Source organism: Anoplopoma fimbria, chromosome 17, assembly GCF_027596085.1.
Source record: "Anoplopoma fimbria isolate UVic2021 breed Golden Eagle Sablefish chromosome 17, Afim_UVic_2022, whole genome shotgun sequence".
NCBI classification, from domain to species: Eukaryota; Metazoa; Chordata; class Actinopteri; order Perciformes; family Anoplopomatidae; genus Anoplopoma; species Anoplopoma fimbria.
Window position 1 is genome coordinate 23,935,698 of NC_072465.1, and position 22,846 is coordinate 23,958,543.

At 42.6% G+C, this 22,846-nt stretch overlaps 1 protein-coding gene across 5 annotated transcripts in view; it reads right to left on the bottom strand.

Annotated features, from left to right (window-relative positions):
- eif4g3a (eukaryotic translation initiation factor 4 gamma, 3a) overlaps nucleotides 1-22,846 on the bottom strand; it is a 49,736-nt gene that overhangs the window by 25,314 nt on the left and 1,576 nt on the right. For 2 of the 5 annotated variants that reach the window (XM_054616182.1, XM_054616180.1), the window contains exons 2-10: nucleotides 14,060-14,132; nucleotides 13,429-13,533; nucleotides 10,879-11,046; nucleotides 9,112-9,204; nucleotides 8,017-8,049; nucleotides 4,716-4,736; nucleotides 1,955-2,134; nucleotides 931-1,042; nucleotides 606-766 (exon numbers count right to left, since the gene is read on the bottom strand). In XM_054616182.1, the coding sequence (XP_054472157.1) occupies nucleotides 606-766; nucleotides 931-1,042; nucleotides 1,955-2,134; nucleotides 4,716-4,736; nucleotides 8,017-8,049; nucleotides 9,112-9,204; nucleotides 10,879-11,046; nucleotides 13,429-13,533; nucleotides 14,060-14,132 (946 nt within the window). The remainder of the gene's footprint in view (nucleotides 1-605; nucleotides 767-930; nucleotides 1,043-1,954; nucleotides 2,135-4,715; nucleotides 4,737-8,016; nucleotides 8,050-9,111; nucleotides 9,205-10,878; nucleotides 11,047-13,428; nucleotides 13,534-14,059; nucleotides 14,133-22,846) is intronic. The other 3 variants (XM_054616184.1, XM_054616181.1, XM_054616183.1) reach the window with 3 other exon arrangements.

Below are 22,846 nucleotides of genomic sequence, written 5' to 3' on the forward strand. Positions count from 1 at the left end.
ATTAGAGAACAGAAGCTGTTATCTATGCTCTCTCTTCAAGGCCACAGGAGTTGCTAGTCTACCGCTGCATCGATTGGTAAGTGGTGATTTTGTGTTACGTTTTTTGAATCTGAACCAACCCTATAAAATACAAGAAAAACTAACAGATCGCAGCGAAAGCAGGCCGACAACTTCCAGGATCTGCGAGGTGAAATCACTGCTTTGACCAATGAGTCTGGTAACTCGGTTCCCTGGCGGAAAGGGAGAAATATTCTAAAAGGAGGAGATGTTTTTTGGTGGGCCTTCCTTTAAGGGGGCAAAACCACGTTTTGTCGATGCCCCGTTCACAGCAGTACATTACGTTGCTACCGTGCCAATACTCCAAACTGCGGGCATCCCGACCATCTATTGAAGGTAATACACTGACTGTGGATAAGTATCTCAGACAACCCCACTTTAAAAACATCCAAACTATCCCTTTGAGATTGTTTTTCTAAAAAATATATATTCAATTTTTTTTTTTTTTAAACTAATATTTTGCAAGCGTCCATGAGAACAATCAATTTTAAACTTCACAAAAAGCAGCCTGTCGAAGAAATAGACACGGGAACTACTAAGATACTCACTGTTTTCTTCTCACGCTTGGCTGGTGGAGGTTGCTGTGGTGTAGGCACTATGATGGGGGGTGAGGGGGGATACACAGTCTGTCCTGGGTAGTAGGGTGGACCAGCTGTGGGGACGGGAGCAGGAACCGAGGGTGAGACAGGCGGGTGGTACCTGAGGGGATCTGGATGAATTTGCGAGAAAAGGAAAAAACAAAAGAGTGGAGAACATTAATTAGTTCAACATCGTTACACACAGGGCTGATGGGTTGTGTGTAATGGTGGGGAAATTGGATTTTAAATGTGACATAGTACTTGATGTGCGTCTTTTGTTGTAATAATGACTCACGATAGGGGGCAGGGTACTCCCCTGGACCTGGACCAGGATAGAAGGTGCCAGTCCCTGGAGGCTGTACAGAATACTGCTGAGGAGGTCCCACGTAGGGCGTACTGTGGCGATACTGCGAGTAGGACAGAGAGAGAGACAGCTCAACACATCATCAGATACTGTACAAACTTCATTTTAAAAACTGCACACTTTTGCAACCACTGCTGATCATTTTTCTGAACGTTCAGATCTTCTGTGAGATTTTGGATAAGCCTTCTTTTCAAATCCTGCCCTGAGTAAGTCAAATCTAATCAGAACAAGCTGCAACCGGAGTATTATCTCTGTAATCAACAGCACAAAAACAAAATAATCGCAGGTGCTCTCCAGCAGCAAAAATATTTTTGCATAATATCTGCCTGAGACAAAGGGAAATGCTAATGTTTGGAATCTGTGTTTGTTATGATGAATTATACAGAGAAAAATGCTTTTATATTTCTAATGTGCAGACATAAATATAGCTGGAATTGAGAAATGGACAGGTGCCTCTGGTATATTAAAGGAATGGTTCTACATTTTGGGTTAATGGCCTTTTTTTTTTGTTTCTTGCCAAGAGTTAGATGAGAAGCTTGATACTACTCCGATACCAGTCTGGTTAATGCGAAGCTATAGTCAGCAGCTGGCTAGTTAAGCTTAGCACAAAGACTGGAAACAGGGGGAAACAGGTAGCCTTGCTCTGTCGAAAAAGGTAACAAAATCTGCCTCCAGGCCCGTCTGGACCTAACTGAACACATCATATCCAAGTTGTTAGATTTGTACAAAAAAAGTGTTAAAATGACACATTGCGAGGGGTTGTGTTCTGGACTTATTGTTGGACAAGTGCAATAACTTTCTGGAAAGACATAAAAAAGAAAGATAACCGGCAACTGTCTGCGGTTTCATATTTAATAAACAGATATCCTAAAGTTCTGTGTTCATAATAATGCATCAAAATAAGAGAAATGCTTATTGCTTATTTCTAAGACCCAGTTCAGTGCGTCTGCGTCACCTGTGGGATGTAGTACTGTGCAGCCTGCGGGGAGGGGAAAGGCATGGGCGCCATGGTCATCATGATTGGTTGGTTAGTGGGGTAGACGGCCGCCGTGGGGTTCTGTGAGCCCGGCCGTATGGAGGGTGTGTTCGTAGGGATGGTGGGCCTCGCAGTCTGCATCTGAGTCCTCTGGAAAAACTGAGGGGCAACATGAGAGAGAAACGCAGAGGAAAAAAAACAAAACTAAATACATTAAAGTACCGTCCCAGACGCAGCAGTCTCATTTCCACATGCTGCCACGCTTTTATCTAAAACACAAACAGAAACAGCAGCTTTTTCAGATGTCTTCACCATTTGGCCTGCACATTTCTAACAGTGAGACAGTCCTGTTTCTATCAGAAGCTTTTAAAAAAGAAAGGGGTTAAAAAATAAATAATAATAATAAAAAAAAAAAAAAAAAAAAAAAAAAAAAAGACCAAGCACCAGGACTTCCTCTGAACTCTCATTCAGACTGAGGGATGAAAATGATTTTCAGACAGACATGCACACTTTCACATAACCATTCGATGCCTCTATAGTCAATCCATAAATTCATTTTATTATAGTATTACTTTATCTGAAATTGTAACTGGCAAGCAATATGATAAAGAATCAGATGAATGTCATCTGCAAAGTAGAGAGCACCAATCTCTATTAAGACACTTTGGTGCTGAATATTTTCTCTACAATCATCTTATCAATTAAACAGAAGCTTTAAAAGCATGATTAATTCATATTGAGATAAAGTTTAGTAGAAAGGAAGCCATGGCAAATTACTATCCATGTACTTCAGAGTGAACTGTCTCAATTCTTCTAGACATTCACAATATGCCATGTGTTAATTACGAAGGTCATTATGATTTATGGTTATTATCATTATTTTCTATGATGATGAATTTTTCAGGAGTCAGATGTATAAAATTATTGAAGTTTCACTGACTGAATGGAGGCTGGCTGACCGAGAACTTCTGTGTTGTTGAGGTTAAATTACCTTTGTGGTATCTTGACCGCAATTTTTTTTTTTTAAACAGTTGGCAACTTATAGTTTAGCAACACAAAGGGTGAAAAAACAAATATATACACTTATCAAAAGACGTAAATAAAAGCCGATTTTTCTACACTTTGTGGATTTGTGTTTGTTTTGTGATAAATCTCTCATTCAAGTTTTTTCTCTCTCCTTTGTATTTCTGTCAATAAGATTTAATTACTATTCATGCCAATTTACATTAATGAATGTAACGCTGGTATGGTTTAGACTTTACAGAAACCTGATGCCACTTGCTATGAACAGACATGGAAGGAGATTAACTCAAATACATGGTTTTTACACAGAGATATCCCACAGCTATACACACACACACACTGGTGGTTTAAGGTAGAGAGTTTCCCTGGGGGTCATTGGGTGGTTTTTTTATGTCTCTTTTTTTTCCTATGGTTGCATAGACAACAAAGGACTTCACCAGACCTTATTGGCAGAGACCGGCTTTAATACGGTTTCCTGTAAAAAGCTTAAAGGGGAATAGCGCGTGTCAATTTAATTCATTCTTTTTTTTTTATACTCTCCTATTTTGCAACTCTTTTTTTTTTATTTATTCTGGCCTGTGTCTCTAAACTGTAAACACGCTGCACCAGACTCCACAGCTGTAGAAAATAAAAATATAAAAATCTCTTGGAAAGCTGAATGGCTTCAAATTCCTCTTTTTGTGGCTGAGCAGCTTGGCCAACTCTGCAGTTGCACTAAATGTGTGACACACGCCATGGCTCTCTTCATCAGGCAGCAATATGGCCTTTTTTCTCATGCGTCACACAGCAGAAAGAAAACTATAAAATATATACTCGTGATGACTGCAGCCACAATGGCTTCTACACAGCACATGTCACAATCAGTTATAAGTTTAATATTGGTTGTGCTTTGTGTTTGGACGCGGCCTGAAGAGAGACCACTACCAACAGCTGGGACTGACTCCCAAACAACCACGGTTACATTGTGCTCCAGAGAAGGAGAGCAGGATAAACAATGCTGTAAAACCCAGTTTAAAAATACCCAGGAGGGAAATCACCTTTAACATTATAAATCACATTCAATGGCTTTATTGTATATAGCTCTGTGGAAATCTGGGTAACGACCAGGAAACTGTTCATTACCAGCTACCCAAAGACAGTCTCAGTGAAAATCGCTGGCAGAGCAAAAAAAAAAAAATAGATTGACAGACAAAACAACTTTTCAACACTGTCGACATAAAAAAGGAGCTTTGTAACTTCAAGCTTCACAGATACAATAAGTGTGCTCTCCAGCAACACTGAAACCATACGTACGTCCAATGGGCATCTGCAAAATAATATTAACACATTTCCAACACCAACAGGTAACAGACACTTACTTATTGCATAGATATATAAAAAGGAAAGACACTTATCTTAGGGAACAATAAAAAGAGACTCTTTCATTCCGCATGCTGTTCAATAAATTGTGCAAGCTAATTAAAGATGAATGATGAATGCAGCAAAAACTACAAAATGATGAAGTGAAAAGTGAAGTAATGATCCTCTACAGGATAGAAGACTGAAGGAATAAATGATGATAAAAGACCTGTCTACTTAGCATTCACTGCAGTGAAGATGAAGGGGGTGCAAAGGGTTAAAAGTGAGAAAGGGATGGGATCATTTCAGAAGGATCCTCATCATGCCATGCAGGTCTGCAGGGAGACTTTTTTTTTTTTAAAACAGAGGTTAATGTTACCTGAATGGGCCTGAATCCTCCCTTGAGTATTGAAAGCAGGAAAGAGAGAAAAGCCAATGGGAGACTGTACGGGTGAGGCTCAATACAATAACAAGCAGGCAATCATTCACCCCCACACATCAAGGCACCGAAACCACCCAATTATTTCCATCCACCTGACACTGTAACTGATCCTGAGCCACTTTGATCGGCAAGAAATAACTCGAACAATTTAAAAAAAAAAAGGACCTTCAGAATGAGATTTGGTTTATCTTTGAGGGGGCGGTAGAGTGGGGGGAAAAAAAGCTTAGAAGTCAGGATAAAACATGTCACATCAGCATTTGGCTTGTGCGCCACCCTGACATAACATCCTCTCTCACTTTTCTTCCAAGGGTTAATTCCTTTCTCAAATTGTGCAGGCTGTCTGTGTGTCTACTTTGCTAATTTGGCATTTCCCAACCCCAATGGACCTGGCTGTCACCTGCAACAACAACTTAGCAACTGGGATGATGTCATGGTTGCACCAGGTGGTGTTACATGCATGTGTCTATCTAATGGAGCTGTTAGAAGACACCCCAATGCCCTGGTAGCCTGGTAGTCCGGCTAGCTCATACAAATCACTGTTTTTGGTGAAAACCTCTAGTGTCCTTGAGAGATGTGGGCTGATGTTTCCACTGTGTAGTAGAGAAGTTATTCAGTAGCAAACACAGAACTCTGATGCTTGGTCTTCACCCTGACGTGAACCATTTCAACCTTTTTGGACTAATCTTTCCTCCAACACCACAGTGCAGAGTAATCACAGCGAAATGTTGACCACAAATACTGTCAGCATAAGGGATTTTTTAATCAAGTAGCCAAAGGAAGTCTGTTCTACCTATTTGAAAACACGTCATCACCGTGACCTGTACGCCGCATGTTAAAAGTTGGGCGTTTTAACATGGCGGTCTATGGAGATCGTCTCCCCTTTGGAGAACGCCTCAAGTGGCCATTTCAGGAACTGCAGCAATTGGGCAATTCCGCATCAGAGGTTGTCGTTTCCTTGAGGCCGACCAAGAGGAAACACTCGATGAAACACTCAAGGCTAGAACTAATAGAGTTATTAACAGCTCTCTGGAGGATAAAACATCAGTTGTTTGCTTAAGTGTAATTTCCACTGGTTTTGACCTTCTGGCTCACACGCAAACAAAAACAAAAGCTGCGTTTGAAATCCCAAAGAGTCAGTGGAGGGGGAAAAAATGAAATAATGATTATGCTTGTGTCAAGACGGATTTACGTTTTGGCCACATTAATTCATTTTCTGATCTCTATGTACCCTTTACTGTGCATTGAGTGTGTTTCAGGGGGACAATGGCTGTTTTCACCATTGGTATAAAAAGGCCACTGTTCGGCTTCATCTGCTTTCCGACTCCACTTCCGTGGTGGCACAAGAGATCCCAGCGCCAGTTTGTGACAGCCAGAGAATGCACTTGTATGTGTGTTTGTGTGTGTGTACACACTAACGCGGGCAAACACATCCGACACACTTTGACACCACACTATTAATAGTCTGTTAAAAATGTGTCCACACAGAAGCATCCAGAAGGTGAGGATGTTGGAACAGTTAGAGGGGATACATCTGAGGTGTGAATAACACATCAATCATAAAAGTGGGCGGCCGGGTGAATCATAAGGCCGATAATCCACAAAGAAAAAAAGAGAACAGGAAGACACACGGGCTGAATGTCAGCACTCAGACACGTCTACGACTCTTACCGTTCACAACGTAATACACAAACGGCACCCTAAATACTGCACTGTCTGCCAGACACGAACACATTAACATGCCCTTCATAATCTGATGACATCGGCTGCCTAACCGGACCAATAGTGTAATTCAAGTGTCACACACAGAGACGCTGTTCGCGACTCATTGTTTGACTACAGTCTACTGAAACCACTCGGCCTGGCACATGAAATAATCAGGAATACTTTACCCCCATAATGACATTAGTATATTAATTACTTACCCTGTGTGTTACCTTTTTCTCGCATGCCTCCACGGTGTACAAAGAATACAAAAACGGAGGAAAATTCTTGATGAAGTAATTGGGGGGGACGGACGCTTTTAACTACAGCAAATCTATAACAAAAGAATAATTTACCAACTCCAACACAACTCATGAAGTCTAATCGTAATAATAGTTCACTGTGGAACGATGCGAGAAAACCAAAGTTAACTCAAAGAATTCAAGGTAACACAGGGCGAGTAACTGAAATACAGATGATCATTTTTGGGGTCGATGTATGACTTCAGGACTAATTCGTGGCACCGTTTGTGTCCATCTGGAAAAAAAACCTTGTAGATGTGTTTGTAAAGAAATCTAGAGCACACAATTCCCAACCAAACAATAATAAAAACAGCGAATTTAATCACAGAACCTTGGTGTAATTACTGGAAACAAATGAGACCATGGTCTCATGAGGGTCTTGTCACTGAAACAAGCCTGAGATTTAGCTGTTCTAATCACTGCAATAACAATGTCTCCATTTCTTTTTTCTGGCATGAGGCAATCTGCATTAGAGCCAAATAGCCTTGAACACTACACTGATTGCTATAATGTCTCTACTACGCTTAGGTCAACTGTAATAATGGCCTAAAAATATAAAAAAACATTAACTTTCCACAATCAAAACACTTTTCATTAAATGACAAGTTGGTGAAAGCCACTCAGAAGAGCAACGACTGACATTCACCCCCAACATCCTGTGTGAAAACACCACATCACATTAATGGAACCGCACACTGTATTAATGCTGCATTAAGTGCCCTGCAGTGTGTCCAGCACCATTGTTTTTTACATTAACCGTAATCAACTGTGTGTGTGTGCTACATGCAATTGGAGGAGAGCACACTGTTAAATGCCCTACAGTCACCAAGAAAAATATCTGAACTGAATCACAATCATTAGGACACCCACAAGCTTCATTAAATCTTAACCTGATGAAGACTATTAAATACCAATTCAACTCTAGGAATGAACTCCGATCAATCCAACCATAAAAATAAACATGAATAGTGCAAGAGCTCGCCTGTCAGGAAACTGCTCTGTGCACCTGGCTGGATATCTTGATTACAGCACGCTCAGAAAGATCCCATGATGATTAAAACCTCTTTAACTCTTTCCAAGACACTTGAAGCCTTTTCAAAAAAAAATGTAAGGAACAGCAGAAGTCCCACAAACAGCCCTGCTGCCAGCAGGTACCAGCAAAAACAAAAACTGCTTTGATGATGGTGATGCAAGAGAGAAGAGAGCAGGAGGGGCGTTCAGCGGGGGTAAATTACCTGATGGTGGGTTGGTCGAGGGCCCGTAGCAAACTGGCGGGGGGGGAGGGAGGAGAGGTCCAGCAAGGAGATTGAAGCGGTGATGGCAAAGCGGGTGGGGGAGAAGGAGGAGGAGAAAGAGCATAAGAGAGACACAGAGATAAGATGAGGGATGAGGGCAGATGCTTGAAAATATAATACAAAACCACAGAGCAACAAAGCTTTGAGGACACATGATGCAGCTGTTAGACCCTAGTTCAGGTGTTTAGTGTTCAAATTTGCTTTATGTACCACTTGCTTCTAAAATGTCGAACACATTATCCTTAATTTATGCTAATTCACAGTGTCTTAGGTGGTAAACCTGTAACTGTAACCACACAGGAAACCAGACATATGTATGTGTATTCACACTGACCGAGGTCTGAAAGCCTCGCTCTGCTGATGGGGGCTGGGCAGGAGCCAGGAAAGATTAATAAATAATGCTTACTGGTGTGTGTGTGTGTGTGTGTGTGTGTGTGTGTGTGTGTGTGTGTGTGTGTGTGTGTGTGTGTGTGTGTGTGTGGTGTGTGTGTGTGTGTGTGTGTGTGTGTGTGTGTGCGCAGAGAATGCTGGCCGAGTAAATGTTATATTTGGACATTTCTTGCTAGGCTTGCTGTGGGGGGAGATTTTCACAAAAAAAGATGTTGCCGATCTTTACACAGCTTTCTTTAGGCTACACTAAACCAACACTATAAGATGGAGCAGCTTGACTTGACACGAAACATTCATACAGACGTATATAATTTAAACTACGTAAGATAACACTGACACAGGGAACGACCTTCTTTACTTTTATGCTAAGCCTCAACTACTCCTAGACTCATGTCACATTCGCCACGGCCAACATAGCAAGCCTACAAGGGCGCTTTAAAGAGACAATGAAGGAGAGCTCATTAAAAAAATATGCTAAACTGCTTCACTGCCATGAGCAGACTGAGATCGGGCAACATTTCTGGAGCTCTTTTGTGACTTCTTAACAGCAGGACCCTCCATCAGCGACAGTCACAGTAAACCACAAACTGTGTGGGTACTTTGAGGGAAGGCGTTCTGTAATTCTAAGAGGAGAGGGACACTCACCGGGCGACTTTGTGGCTGTGCATTCATTGGCTGTGTCTGCGGAGAATACACTAGCGGGGCGGAACCAGCATTTTGTCCAGGGTTGTATGGAGACTGTCAAAGAAGACAAAAAAAGGAGAGAGGGACAGAGAAGGAAAGGGGTTCATTATATACAGAACAGGAACTGTGCAGAAGTCAGTCACTAGTCATTTCATTAAGACATTTCACAGACCAGCTGTAATACACCAGCAACACTAACGTACTCTGGATGCTGCTGGGAGAAAACGTTTTTTCCGATTGGGATTTGTGTGCTGCCCAGAGATAATTGGTAGCCCCAAGGACAGCAAATCCTCTATTGCTTTAGTCCTCATCTAGTGTGCAGTGGAGCTGGGCAGAGGTGGGTTTAAGCAGATCTGCTCGCTCTCCTCCGAGCGGCTGCTGGTACGGCGGTGATAATTTAAGTTTGCTCCGGCTGACAAGACTATCTATAGAAGGCTGGTGAGAGACCAGAGCTGCTTCAGGGTGAGGCAGTGGGCCATTAGGCTATAACGGTAAAGTGGAACAACTAGATTCCTAGCGAGCATGCTCACATACTTTCAGAGATGCCGAGTCACGCAGGCAACAGGCTTGTTAGCTGTCTGACAGTGAATTGATGATTAACCTTTAGCATAGATTTACCTCTTTGAATGTATGTATTAAGGTTTTTTTTAGGGGATCTTTCTTCATTTCATACATACAGAATTATTTCTGTTGTGTTTTCGTCCTCTGATTCTTCTCATTGTCCTTTTCTTTCTATTTCTTTCTATCTCTGAACATTCTGAATAATCATATAACAATAATAATCACAGTATCATGGTGAAATAGCCTGTCATGACTGTGATTCCTGTGGCGTTGTTTTAACCAATGCGCCTCACATAATGTAGTATTCTTCCCACAGTCACACAGTCTTTCTGCAGCTGTACAAAGCAGCTGACAAACCACAGTGAAAGTTGGCTCGTACGTACAAACATTACTTAATCCTGTTGGTTAGAACCACAACCTCCCAGCAAGAATAAATTCAGACGCGTTTGTCCACATATGCATAAGCCCTGCAATCTAACCAGGATGTACTGTTGATCGCTATTTTGCCACATGCACACAGGGATTGCCATCTCGAGACCCTCACCAGCATTAAACAGGTACTGTATAGAGCATACAGTAGATGCTTGTTTGTCTATAGGGCAGACACCAGTGTACAGAGATTGTTCTATTAGAATTGGACTTAGTTTTAAAAAATGTGTTCATTTGAATTTAATCACAAACAATGCAATCATGCACAAATGGTTTACTGCTGTATAAAAGTAGTGTGAAAGAAAGGGGACAAACAGGAAAAAGGGAATGTTAATAGGTGATGAAAGAAAAGACGAATAAAAGAAAAGACGCATAAAACAGGTTAGGGGTCGGCAAATCGGCAGAATTAATGTACTACATAACAGCATTATGAAAATGGATATGTCTAATATCTAATCATTAGATGAACAGTTTTACTGTGATCTAATGGTAATCAAAAAGATTGTGTTAACTAGAGCAAAAAACAAAACATCTGGAAATGTGTTAAAAATCTGTCAATGAGACAAATGCTGATAAAAAATAAAAAAATGTCTGGATGTGATTATATTGAGAAATGAGAAATTCTAGTGTTGAATTGTCGCCGAGCCTTAACCCAAGGCTTTCAAAGCATGCAAACAAATGGACGGGTCAAACATGAAGACGCGGAGAGGTTGACGGCGGACACGGCGATAAACTCACCCCTCCGCCTGCCTCCCAGCCCTTAGGGTAGCGATACGGGGAAGCTGTGGGTAGTGATACCTGAGAGAGCGCTGGGGAGTGGGCATGACCGGGTGGGGTGCCCGCCAAGTTAGGGTGTCCCTTTGTGATGTCATGAGTGGTGTACTGAGGGCCAGCATGCCTGGGCACCTGTATCAAACAAAACAGTAAGGTTAGACACGAAACAAGACATTTTGTCGGACTGACACACACACCAAACACACCAAACACACCCAAAATGCTGTAGAGGAGGAACAGAAGAGGCAGAATTCCACAGGTCATTAGTCCTCCCTCCTGCTGAGGAATGTAAATTAAGCTACAAGCTGGAGGATTAGCCCCGGTTAATGTGTGCAGAGGTGAAGACCTGTGCTGTGGATGGGTGTTGAAGCCTGCAGGGGTTGGCTAAGACGGGCTCTGGCCTCTTCTGCAGCCTGCTGTGCCCCAACTCTGCCGTGCAGTGATGTCTGGGGCCTCATATGGCAAAACTGGGTCAAGTAATCATATTACAACCCCGCTCGTGTGTGATAAAAAGTGTGCGTCTGAGGCAATAGATACAACCGAGTCATGCTAAACAACCCCTGTCGATATGGGCAGACAAAAGGGCTCAGATTAGGCAGAAGGTGGGCGAGCGGTATCAGGGGGAGAGGAGATTTGACTCAGCCTGTGGTTTGTCAGAATGGGCCTTGGCTGCTGCAGCTGTGGGCTGGCACAACTGCAGGTGCTGCAGCAAGCTTGACACACCAGGGAAATGAGACAGGATACTGCAGAAATAAGCAGGAGGCACTGAGACTGGAAAGCTGGGCAAGCCACCTTTTTTTAAATCGCCACACACCCTGACTGTTCAAGCATTTACAGCTCCAAGGCCAACATATCATAATGACGTTATATTAAAATCCATATGCTCTACGGGCAATGTTCTGTACAGCTTCTATAGCACCAATCCCCTCTGCCTCTCTCCATCTTCTATGTGTGGCCCACTTCCCTCAGATGACCTGGGATAAAGCAACTAATCTAGCCGCCGCTGTTGCCAGGGGAGGAGCCTGCTCTGCTTCAGGCGAGTGACTGATTCTGAGGACATACAGAGTGATGGAATGGGGGAGGGGAGGCAAGCGGCTGTATAGGAGCTGTACATGAGGGGAAGGGGGGAAAAAGAGAGAATAAGCCCTGCATCCACGGCAGAGAACAACTGTTTTTATGCCACGGCTCGGTTTATTTCCACCAGTGTCATCATTGTTGCAGCCTAATGCCTTTAGATGAACTTCCAGAGCTAGAAAATCTCATAAAACCTGCGGTGTTTCCAGTACTGTTGTGTTACAGTGGATAAAGAGGCTCGCAGCTGTACAGCCCGTCTTCAATCCTACAATGGCTTTTCTTGTTTAATGCGCAGCTATCTTCTGTACATCAAAAATCAATGAATAACATCGTATTTGTGTTGTCAAATAATCAAAGTGGCGATTCTTAGTATACCACAATGCTGATAAGAGCCAGAGATTGTAAAATGAAAAGCACCATGGGGCTAACAAACACACAATATTTTACCACATATGACCGCTGAGAAGCCTCAACGAACAGGTTGATTGTATCTTTTGTGTCAGCTGAGATCATTTTGTGTGTGAAACAAATAAAAAAATAAATCAATACAATGTGAAGTGAAGAGGGAAATCAATAATCCTATCTTCTAATTTTCTGTACGGAACATTTAATAGTGGGAAAGCCACTAATCAGTCTCTTACAAAGCCCTCTAACAAATCACTGCCTTCCAGATAATTGCACATTTGGCTTATCAGAGGAGAAGACAAGAATGGTGCAGCAAAGCACTGAGGGTCCGCGAGCAGCAGAGCTCAGCGGAGATGGTTGTACGGCTTGATGCACTCTTACAGACGGCGACTGTCATTCCCTCAGAAGAAGGGAGGGTGCCATTACACCATACAGTAGGTGTGGCTGGTCACTCACTAGACAATAAATGGCTCCCAGAGTTCAGCCAAGTACAGCATATCAAACTAAATTTGTGTTTTGGTTTTTTTTTCCTTCTGTGACTTATAATCTTCCTGAAGCCCATAACTAAATTGTGTGCATATTATCGTGACAAAGATCTAATACAGGAAATGTTAATGAACTCCTGAAGGAGCCAGTGAGAGGCAAAGGTTCCCTAAGGTGAGATTCCACAGCAGTCAGATAACAGCTTTATATCTTAACAAGCATGCCTTTTTTCTTTACATAATAAAAAAAAAAAAAAAAGAAACCACACACAAATGCAAGATCACAGTGCCTGTAAAAGCTTTTCGACCTCTTACAGCGATGTTTACATTTAAAATAAATAGTTAAATGCATATAAATATAAAAATACCTATATACACGTGTATAAAAATATATTAATAAATATAAAAAGGAGGGCTGAGTAGTTTTATAGGCACTGACATCATGCATGATACCAAACCGCTATGACATTTAAACTCGACACACATTCGGTTGCCAGTTCATCAGGTACAATTGAAGGGGTTTACACGTGAAAACGAATGCAATAAATCCTACCTTCATAAAGGTTACAATGTTCTTAGGAGGAAACTGGTGCGTTTCTCCTGCACTGAACTTCAGTTGGGCGCTCTGCCTCAAAAAAACAGCAATGTCTGTGGCACTCTGTGGTCAGGTCAAAAACAGCAAAAGAATCACCTCATATGTTGATGGATTTGGGGGATTGGCATGAAGCCTACATCAGAGCATGACTGTAATGGTTATGACGTTCTGTGAGAGGAGTTTCTAATATTTTGTCCGCCATATCTATATCAACGAGGGCAGATTAGATATTAGAAACACTTCTCGGAAAGATGCAATGCAGTTCAAGGGGTCGGAAAAATGACCATGAAGTTAAATCAACACCAACAGTATAAACAGAAACTAAACATTGCAACCTTTATGAAGGTAGTGTTGCATAAGACTGCAGTAGTTTTAGCCAGGTCAGCTGTACCTAATAATCAGGCAACTGAGTATATTTTTTTTTTTTGGTACAGTTGTGGCTAAAGTGTGTGCAAATTACTTATTGTATTACGTATTGTAGATATACGTGTGTGCGTTCTGTATCTGGAGTGTGTATTTTCTGTACATGCAATGCAGCATTCAGGTGAATACGTTGGAGAGAGGGGGGGGGCTGTGTGCAGTGACTCACGCTGTAGACTGCGGCGACTCCAGGTTGTGTGGGGAAGATTCGGTCGTCCAGTGATGGCTGAACCCGTGGGATTCTGGGAAGAGGTGCGTTAAGGATAACTCCTAAGAGAACTGGGGACCAAAAACCAGTTTCATGCTGGGTAAGAGTTGCTCATCAGGTTAACATTCCTGTCATGGTTTATGTATTAATGTATGAGACAGTGTTAAGCAGGGCTGGACGACAATTCAATCAAATTGTCATTATATCATATATCGAGACATGGTGATAGACAATTACGTCGTCGAAATTAATAATAACAAGCATATTAACTCAAATTTCTGCCAAAATCTTTTTAAGTTCTTAAATAAATGAAAATATACTTATCATTTGCCAAGTATTTAAAGTCTTAATATTGCTGACTAAACCACAGGAAGAGAATAGATCTAGTATGTGTGGAAGTTTCCTGTTTCAGCAATCACACTGTCCAGATTACTTCATTCTACACTTCGTTGTTTTTACGCTGATTCAGATCAGAAGAGTTTTTCTTCGAGCGCTGATGGCTCTGTAGTTTGATTTCAAGGATCCCCAAACCACCCCGCCCAAAATGCCCCATCTCTGGGAGTACACTGTGTACCTTCACCATTTTCCAAGTGTGAAAGGGAAAATCTGAAATGGATTTCCGGACCACTTGGACCAGGGGGACTATCAGAGCAGGAGATTAAGACAAGTGCAAAGGAAGCTATGAAACTCATTAAAAATCAATGCTTTTTTTCTTATGCTAAAACGTACAATAGGTTAAAAAAAAACAAAAAAAACAACACCTGTCACAACACTGACGTAGAAACCAACAACACTCCGGGCGTTATTAATGCTTTTGGCTCTGTTTGAACAGAAACCAGAACAGAAGAGAACTTTTCTTGTTTCTTTCTGAAACATGAAATAACGAGCCTCACGAGACGTCACTTAGATGTCGGAGGAGAAGAGGGAATGTGTACGAGCCACACAGAAGAGGGAAGCCCTGTGGTTAGTAACCTGCTCAGTCAGTTGTCTGTGACGGACAGCTTCACACACACACACACACACACGATTTAAGGGAAACCGAACGTCTGGCTTTCTCTCCTTTCACACAAATCACGCCTCCTTTTCCCCTGAGAGCAGGGTTATGTTAGAGAAGAAGTAGGTCGGCAATGTGTTGTCCGACCGTGACATATATCAAAAGTGTCATTGCGAACGGCCGGGCTCAAGGGTGGGATGAAAAGCCAGCTGTCAGTGAGGTGTGTGTGTGTGTGTGTGGGGGGGGGGGGGGTAGGATATCAGCGCAGGTGTTCAGGGAGTCTCTCCAGGAAGAAATTCATGGAGTTGCATACGGTTGTTCGGATATAAAAAAGTGCCTCAAATAGTTGTGTAACAAATGAAAAAATGAGGTAGAAGTTTAACACCAGCATACTTTCTAAACTCCGCACAGCTGGCCAAGCAGGCCGGTACGTGGGTGTGAATGTCAGATCGTAGGTTTTTTCGGAAAGTTACAGTTCGGCAGACGCAACTCTTCTATTAATGCGACATCGGAAGAGGTGTGGTTGTGGTGGTGGGGGAGCTATCGACCCATCTGACAAGCTGTTCTGACAGAGTAAACTGGCCCTTTAAACCAGTTTACTCTGCGCTTGCCTGCAGGGGCCCTCATCTCTCCTGGCCCGCTGCCAGCACCACTACTAGTAACCGACAACACGAAAGGGAGAGAGAGGAAGATAAGGAGAGAAAAGAATCGTTTCCAAAAAAAAAAAAAAAAAAAAAAAGGGCTGCAATTCCAAAAGCAGAAGCACAGCAGGAAGCATTATCTGTTTCATTGCCGGGGAATTTGGAAAAACAACCTCCGCCCTTTACCCGCCACACACACACGCACAGAAATACACACAGAAATTGGGAGTAATTAGAGGCTTAGTCTCTTTACAACTGACATGACGGTGTAGGTGAGGAGGAGCATTAAAAGTTCTGTGCCGTGGGCAACACAGTATTTGCGATCTTTATCTTTTGTTCTGATGTGACAGACCGGGAGACATCTTAGCAAATGCCAGGTAGACTGAAAAATAAATCCACTGGAAGTCTTCGGTGACTCACAGATTACCTTCTGTGATCTGAAAAGCCATTATGTGGTACATCCACAGCCACAAAGCACAAAGTAGAAGGTGAGAAAATGAAATCGTAACAACCACTTGCGAAGGCTTCCTGACCGAGGTCTGGTGGGTGACAGTGAACAAAACGGGGGGGGTCATTCTCTACATGACTGCTGGAAAGTGACTGTGTCTGGGACTGTAAACAGAGGGAAGGTAGCTAGATGTGCAAAGGTGAAACAAGGGGTCAACCTGCTGGGGCAGCAGAACACACATCCACCTGGAAGGTCAGGGGCTGCTCATCGAAAACAAGGGCAGGAAAGGCAAACGCAAAAACTATAAAATAAGTTGAGACACGCAAATCTGGCAGGGACTTTGGCAGACCTGATCTTCTCACAACCGTGGCAAAATTGTAAAATGAACAGATGATTTGAATCTATGTGGAAAGCCAGTGTGAAGATTTCTGTTATCTCAGAAAGAAAACACCTGCAGTCACATCAGAATGTTGTTAAGCCACAATCTAGTACACATACTGTTTTAACACTTGTGTCAGGCCTTTAGATGGAATAGCAGATCATGTTTAGGGGGAAACTCAAAAAGGCCATACTGAACATCAAATATGTTCTTAAGAAATCTGGATCCAGTTTGTTTTCTCTCTGGACAACTTGCAAATAAAATCTGTTTCTGTGCCTAAAAAGGTGTTTGTTTCAGATCATTTTTAGCAAAATTTAATTTGATATCAATGTACGTCCATTCATGCTAGCACCACGATGCACTTTCACTGCTTACCTAAAGTTTCTTTACTGCTGTTAGTAAAGATACGGGTGGCCAGGTAACCAGATGGATGCAGAGGACGGACACTTTTCAGTCAAGCTCTTCTACGTGCATCAGGCACAAACCATGAAAGTGGCTGACCGCGCAAATTAGATATCAATTATTAGTTTGATTTCCATTCATTTTCTGCTTGAGGGGAGAGGGCGAGCACAATGTCAACTAAAAGACTTACAACAGGGACACTGCTTCAGGGATTAGGAGCATCACCTTGGCTGAGTAATTACCTGTGACATTCAATTGGACAAAATTACACCAATGGTGAGATTATCATTTGACCCTCAGTGCGACCGAGAAGAAACGCAGTGTTCAGATGAGGGCGGGTTTGAGGGTACATCCTTGAACTTCACCAGCTATTCACACTTAAAGTTCATTTGAAGACAGCGGCCGCGGACATGTTGACAAAAAACCTCACATTTCAAAAAAAAGGGATCTTACTTCCTAAACACAAGGAAAGGCTGTTGTGTAATTTATTGACGACAAGGTTCAAATCTGGGCCTAAAACAAGTCTGTGTTGCTTCTTCTTTTCTTAGTAGCTTCAGCAACTCCACCTTGTACCTTGACTCTATAGGGACCTGTAAGCCTTGTTTAGGGGAAGTCGGAGGAGGAGCTGCTGTGGCGTCTGCTTCATCATTAGCTTACAGTAAAGCCACTAAGATAACTAATCTGTGTGACTGTGAGAAAGGGGAAAAAGACGGGAGGAAATACAGCCTTAGAAATAGCAGGCGTGTGATCAGGAAGAGGAGGATACAGCTCAATATACTGTAATCTGCCATTACTGATTAACTTAATGAATAACAGCAGCGTATATAACAATGCATCACATGAAACATTCAAGAAAAAAGGCGAGAGACGGTCAGAGTGAGAGAGAGAGACGAGCTCTGTTTTGGCAGAGTTAGCGGCTCCGCAGACATATATCCCCTTAAATCAAAACAGTACCGTTTGCGCTGCTATATAATAAAAACACACAGGCGATTGATTTGCTACGGCAACAAAAGGCCTTGTGTCACATAAATACGCTCCCCTTGAACGACAGCGGTTACCTGGAAATCTCAGTGCAGTGGAAAGGCACAGCAAGTTAGTGGAGACGGCCCAGATGGTGCAGACACAAACCCTCCTTCTCCCTGCTGGCCCACTGGCCGCTCTTTATACACACAAACACACATGCAAACACACAAACTAATACACACACAAAGCTCTCACTGCCTGCCTGCTGTTGCTGAGACTGCTCTTTCACTACAGTATGAACGCTAGGCGTTACGTTGGTGGATTCAACGGCAATGGTTCTGGTTTTCTGCAGCAGCAGGTAGATGCAGAAAAGAAATGAACAAATATATACCGTATTTTCCGCACTATAAGGCGCACTTAAAAGCCTTTAATTTTCTCAAAACACGACAGTGCGCCTTATAATCCGGAGCGCCTTATATATGGATTAATTCTGGTTGTGCTTACTGACCTCGAAGCGATTTTGTGTGGTACACGGCGCTCTGTCAACATGTTTTAGTACGACTTTGGTAAACTACAAAGCCGCACCGCAGCAGCATTACGGCTACCGTAGTCAGGAGCGTCGCGGAGTAATACATACTGTGCTTCACCATAATATTACAGTGTGTGTGTATAAAGACCCCAAAATGGCTCCTGTCAAGAGACACGCTTACGACGCGGACTTCAAACTCAAGGCTGTCAGTCACGCAGGAGAACATGGGAATAGAGCAGCTGCGAGAGAATTCAACATTAATGAATCAATGGTAGGAAGTGGAGGAAGTTTGACTGACTGACTGTTTTGTTTCGCTTAATGCGCCTTATAGTCCGGTGCGCTTTATATATGAAAAAAGATCGAAAATAGACCATTCATTGACAGTGCGCCTTATAATCCAGTGTGCCCTATAGTGCGGAAAATACGGTACTAATTTCCGGGATGAATTAAGTTCTATCAAATGTTCTTTCACTATGGAACGCGCAATTCCTCATTCAAGTTGCCAATTGCTTTGAATTTTAGTTACTCAAAGCACTTTGATCACGTTATAGTAACGATGACATGGAGAAGCCAAATATCTTTAAAGCGTGAGACAGTTACACACGGACTCAGAGAGGGCTTCTCTTATCTATTTTTTGGGAAGTTGGTTCTAATATTTCATAAGCTGCGTAGGCCTGGTCTTCTGGTGTCATTCCTCCAAATGCTGGTCTAAATACCGAACCAAACCATGACGCTGCACGGCCTGCTGTGTAGCTCTGAACCACTGTCACAGTGCGTTACAAAACACTTCAAGTTGTTTATTCAGTAACCACAGCGGACGCCAGTGACATCCATCTTCTGTGACAATACTTGAGAAATGTATGAATTAGTTTGACGGAATGTATGATGACTCGTACTGTGTGTGGGGGGGGGGAATTGTGTCAGACACAGGCGATGAATGATACGAGCCGAATCACACTGACCAAGACATTAAGAATTGGCTGGCAGACCCTGCGGCAAGAGGCAGAAACACTGACCAGTAGTCAGAGAAACAGTCGGGAATACATATCGCCTGCTTACTGGTTTATGTTTTACACACCAGCAGCACTGGACTAGTGGCACTGCCAGCCTCAATAATGAAAACGGACCCTGACCACTAAAATCACTCACCAGGACGATTTAGGCAATGATACAGAGCTAACAAACAGTAACCAATTGACTTTTTTTCAGATTCTGTGCTGCATTAAAAGACTTCTGTAATGTGTGACAACAAAAGGTCTGAAATCAAAAACCAACACCAACAAGAGAACAGGGACAACTTACAGAACTGGTTGCTAACCTTTACTAGCATCACTTTGCTGTTTACAGGACTCCACTTACTAGCCCGTTTCAACTGCACACACATTAAGCAAATGATTTGGCTGCAGTGTATTCTAACTGTACACAAGGCAGAGCATAAATTCTAGCTCTGACACAAATATTAGCACTGTATTGGCAAAAGTTGTAGCACTACTTGCTGACATGTGGATGTGAACATTCTCAACTCGACATAACAGCATCATGGTCTGGGTGGGATGGATCTCCAAAACACAGAGCTCATTGTAAATATTGCAAGAGCAGTTGGAAGCAATGAGAGTATAAATCAAAAGATTCAACAACTGCTGATTGTATATGCGATGTTTTTTCTAGAGTAAATAAAAAAGCGTTGATTCAAGTTTGAGTCAAAAAAACAACTTTGGCCATAATGTGTAAATATCACTTCAGACTAAAACACAGGAAGAGTTCTGACAGTGTGCAGTATGTCTTCCTCAACAGGCCACTCCCTCTCTGGAAAGAACAGTCCTGCATGCTGGCTCATAACAACTCAGCAGTTTATTTATAACATCCCACAGTGAGTATGCTCATGAGAATATCTTCTCATGCAGGCTGCACACACCTGTCCAAAAATACAGGACTACGGCGCTGTGAGACCCACCAGCTGGGTACATACATTACGTAGCCGAGTCTCACAACTAACACTGGCTGTGACTGCATGTCTGCCTCACAGTTTACATTAGTACCTCACTGCTCTTCATTTTCAACTGCTGTCATCCTTTTGTCCAAACAGAAATACCAACCTTGACGAAAAAGAATAGACTAAAAAAAAAAATTGAGAGAGAGAAAGAATGAGAAAACAGAGCCAGCCTCTTCAAAAGAGAGAAGAAAGCGCTGTACCATGAAAGCTGAGGGGGGGGGGGGGGGGGGGTAAATGGGGAGAAGCCCTCCATTTTTTCTCAGCTGGGCCAGCATTGGGGCGAGGTGAGCTGTGGGGGGATGGAAGGGGAAACGAGGGAGGGCTGAGGCAGCCTGGGTGACCTGGGCCTTTGTTGGCAGATGGTGGGAAGCGCCACCTTGGCCTCTCGCTCTGAATGCTAAGCAGCACTGCCATTGTCTGACAAGTGCAGCAGCAGACGCATGCGCTGGGTGTTTCTCCGGCAACCAGGAACAGAAACAAACTGCCCCCCAACCCCCCCCATAAGGCCCTGCACACATACCCACCTCGCCACCCTGCTTCTTTGGACCCCTGTGCATCTCAGGACTCCATAAACAGGCATGCCAACATCCTCCCAAGTGGGAATTCCCATACATTGGGAGCCCGGGGCAGTCAGCGAAACATGCTCGTATCACTCCTGACCTCGGAGGTCTAGAGTGAGTGAAAGGTCAGACAAGTAGCGACACTCAAGAGGGTCGGTTTTCAAAACAGACATGAAAATCAAATGCAGTGCTGTCTAAAAATGGGGTCCAGGGCTCATCACGTGGACCCTGGAAACTACACAGAGCTCACCGGACAAAGCAGACTAGTTTCACTTTGCTGCAAATATATTCATTTGATGTGGGAACAATTTATATTTTCTTTTTTACTCCCACAAACTTTACAGATGGTTATGTACTGTATTATACGGTATATAATAGTGAAAAACATTCAATATAATCCAATTAAATTTAACAGTATTACAAACTACAAAACGCCCAGACAGTTGGAACTAAATTTTTTCAAACAACACAACTAATATGATTTCCTTAATAAAAGAAGGATTTATTGCACAGCTGACTCATTGGATTGAATTAAAATCAACCCAATAAACTGGCATGGCATCATTGTATTATCAAGTTTATTTGCCTCTAACTCCCATATGGATACAGGTGGGGATTCAATAGCATATGCACCTTATAGAGTAGTGGCTGTGTTGGAATTAATTTAATTGGGTTTGTGATATCATCACCAAGCCCCGAATGCATTCTGTGCCACTGCAGTTAAAAAGATGGATTAACTAATCTCTTAATGCCATTATTTTTTTTTTTTTCTTAGGGCAATAACAACTTAGGTAAAAAGCTTACGGTGCTTTACGGCTGTCTGCCACATATTTGCCCCTGTACATTAAACAGGCACACGGTTACTCCTACATCAGTGGATCAATAGCCACAACTCCATAATGTTAAACAATATCAGACTGATGACTTTAGTTAAAGTTGAAGCTGAGCAAGAGAGAACAAAACGGCAAATAAAACAATGCCCAACAGGGTGTAATGTCTCCGAGTTTAAGGAGAAATATTCACCATTATTATAGTTATTATTATGTATTCCTATCCCTTAAAGAGGACATCAATTGAGTAGATAGAGAGTGTACACTTCTGTATTCAACCGGTAGGCACTTCCCAGCTAGCAGTTGGTTTAGTGCATTTCAAAAGCCTGCAGAGCCAATCGAGGACATGGCACAACAAATAAAGAAACCATTATCTTCTGTGTTGCGATGCTGATCTAACTCACAGGCAACTCATAAACATCACAACACAGTGTAAGCAGAACAGGGGACCTCATGATGGTTTCATATGGCCCACTTTGCCATAACCAGCCACTTACTGCCCTTTAAAAGATGTCAGAAACACATCACATGTGGCAGGAAATCAGGTTGAGACATCACACGCCAAAGCTTAACCACAACAGAAGCTGCCGGATCACAAAAAGACACATATCTCTCTCTCTCTCTGCCACTGGCAGGCAGGAGACGTCAACCTAATCCTCTACCTCACACAACTGCCACCATGCTGTAAATAAAACAGGCGGTGACATAACCACAGTGACTTCACTCCACCAAAAGTAGGGTAGAGTAACACTGATGTGATGCATCACTGTGGAAACTCAAAAAAAAAGGTTAAAAAAGGTGTATTTTGGGGGAAACACATTAACTATATGCACTGCATTCTGTCATTTGGAGATGAATTCCTGATATAACACAGCTGATGATGATTTAACAAAACCTTATTAACAGTCAAGTCCTGGCAACCTAATTTGTTGCTGCACATGTTTCAATTCCTTCACCCTAATTGCCCACTTGCACTTGCAGGCCTGTCAAGATGCATAGGAGCATATGA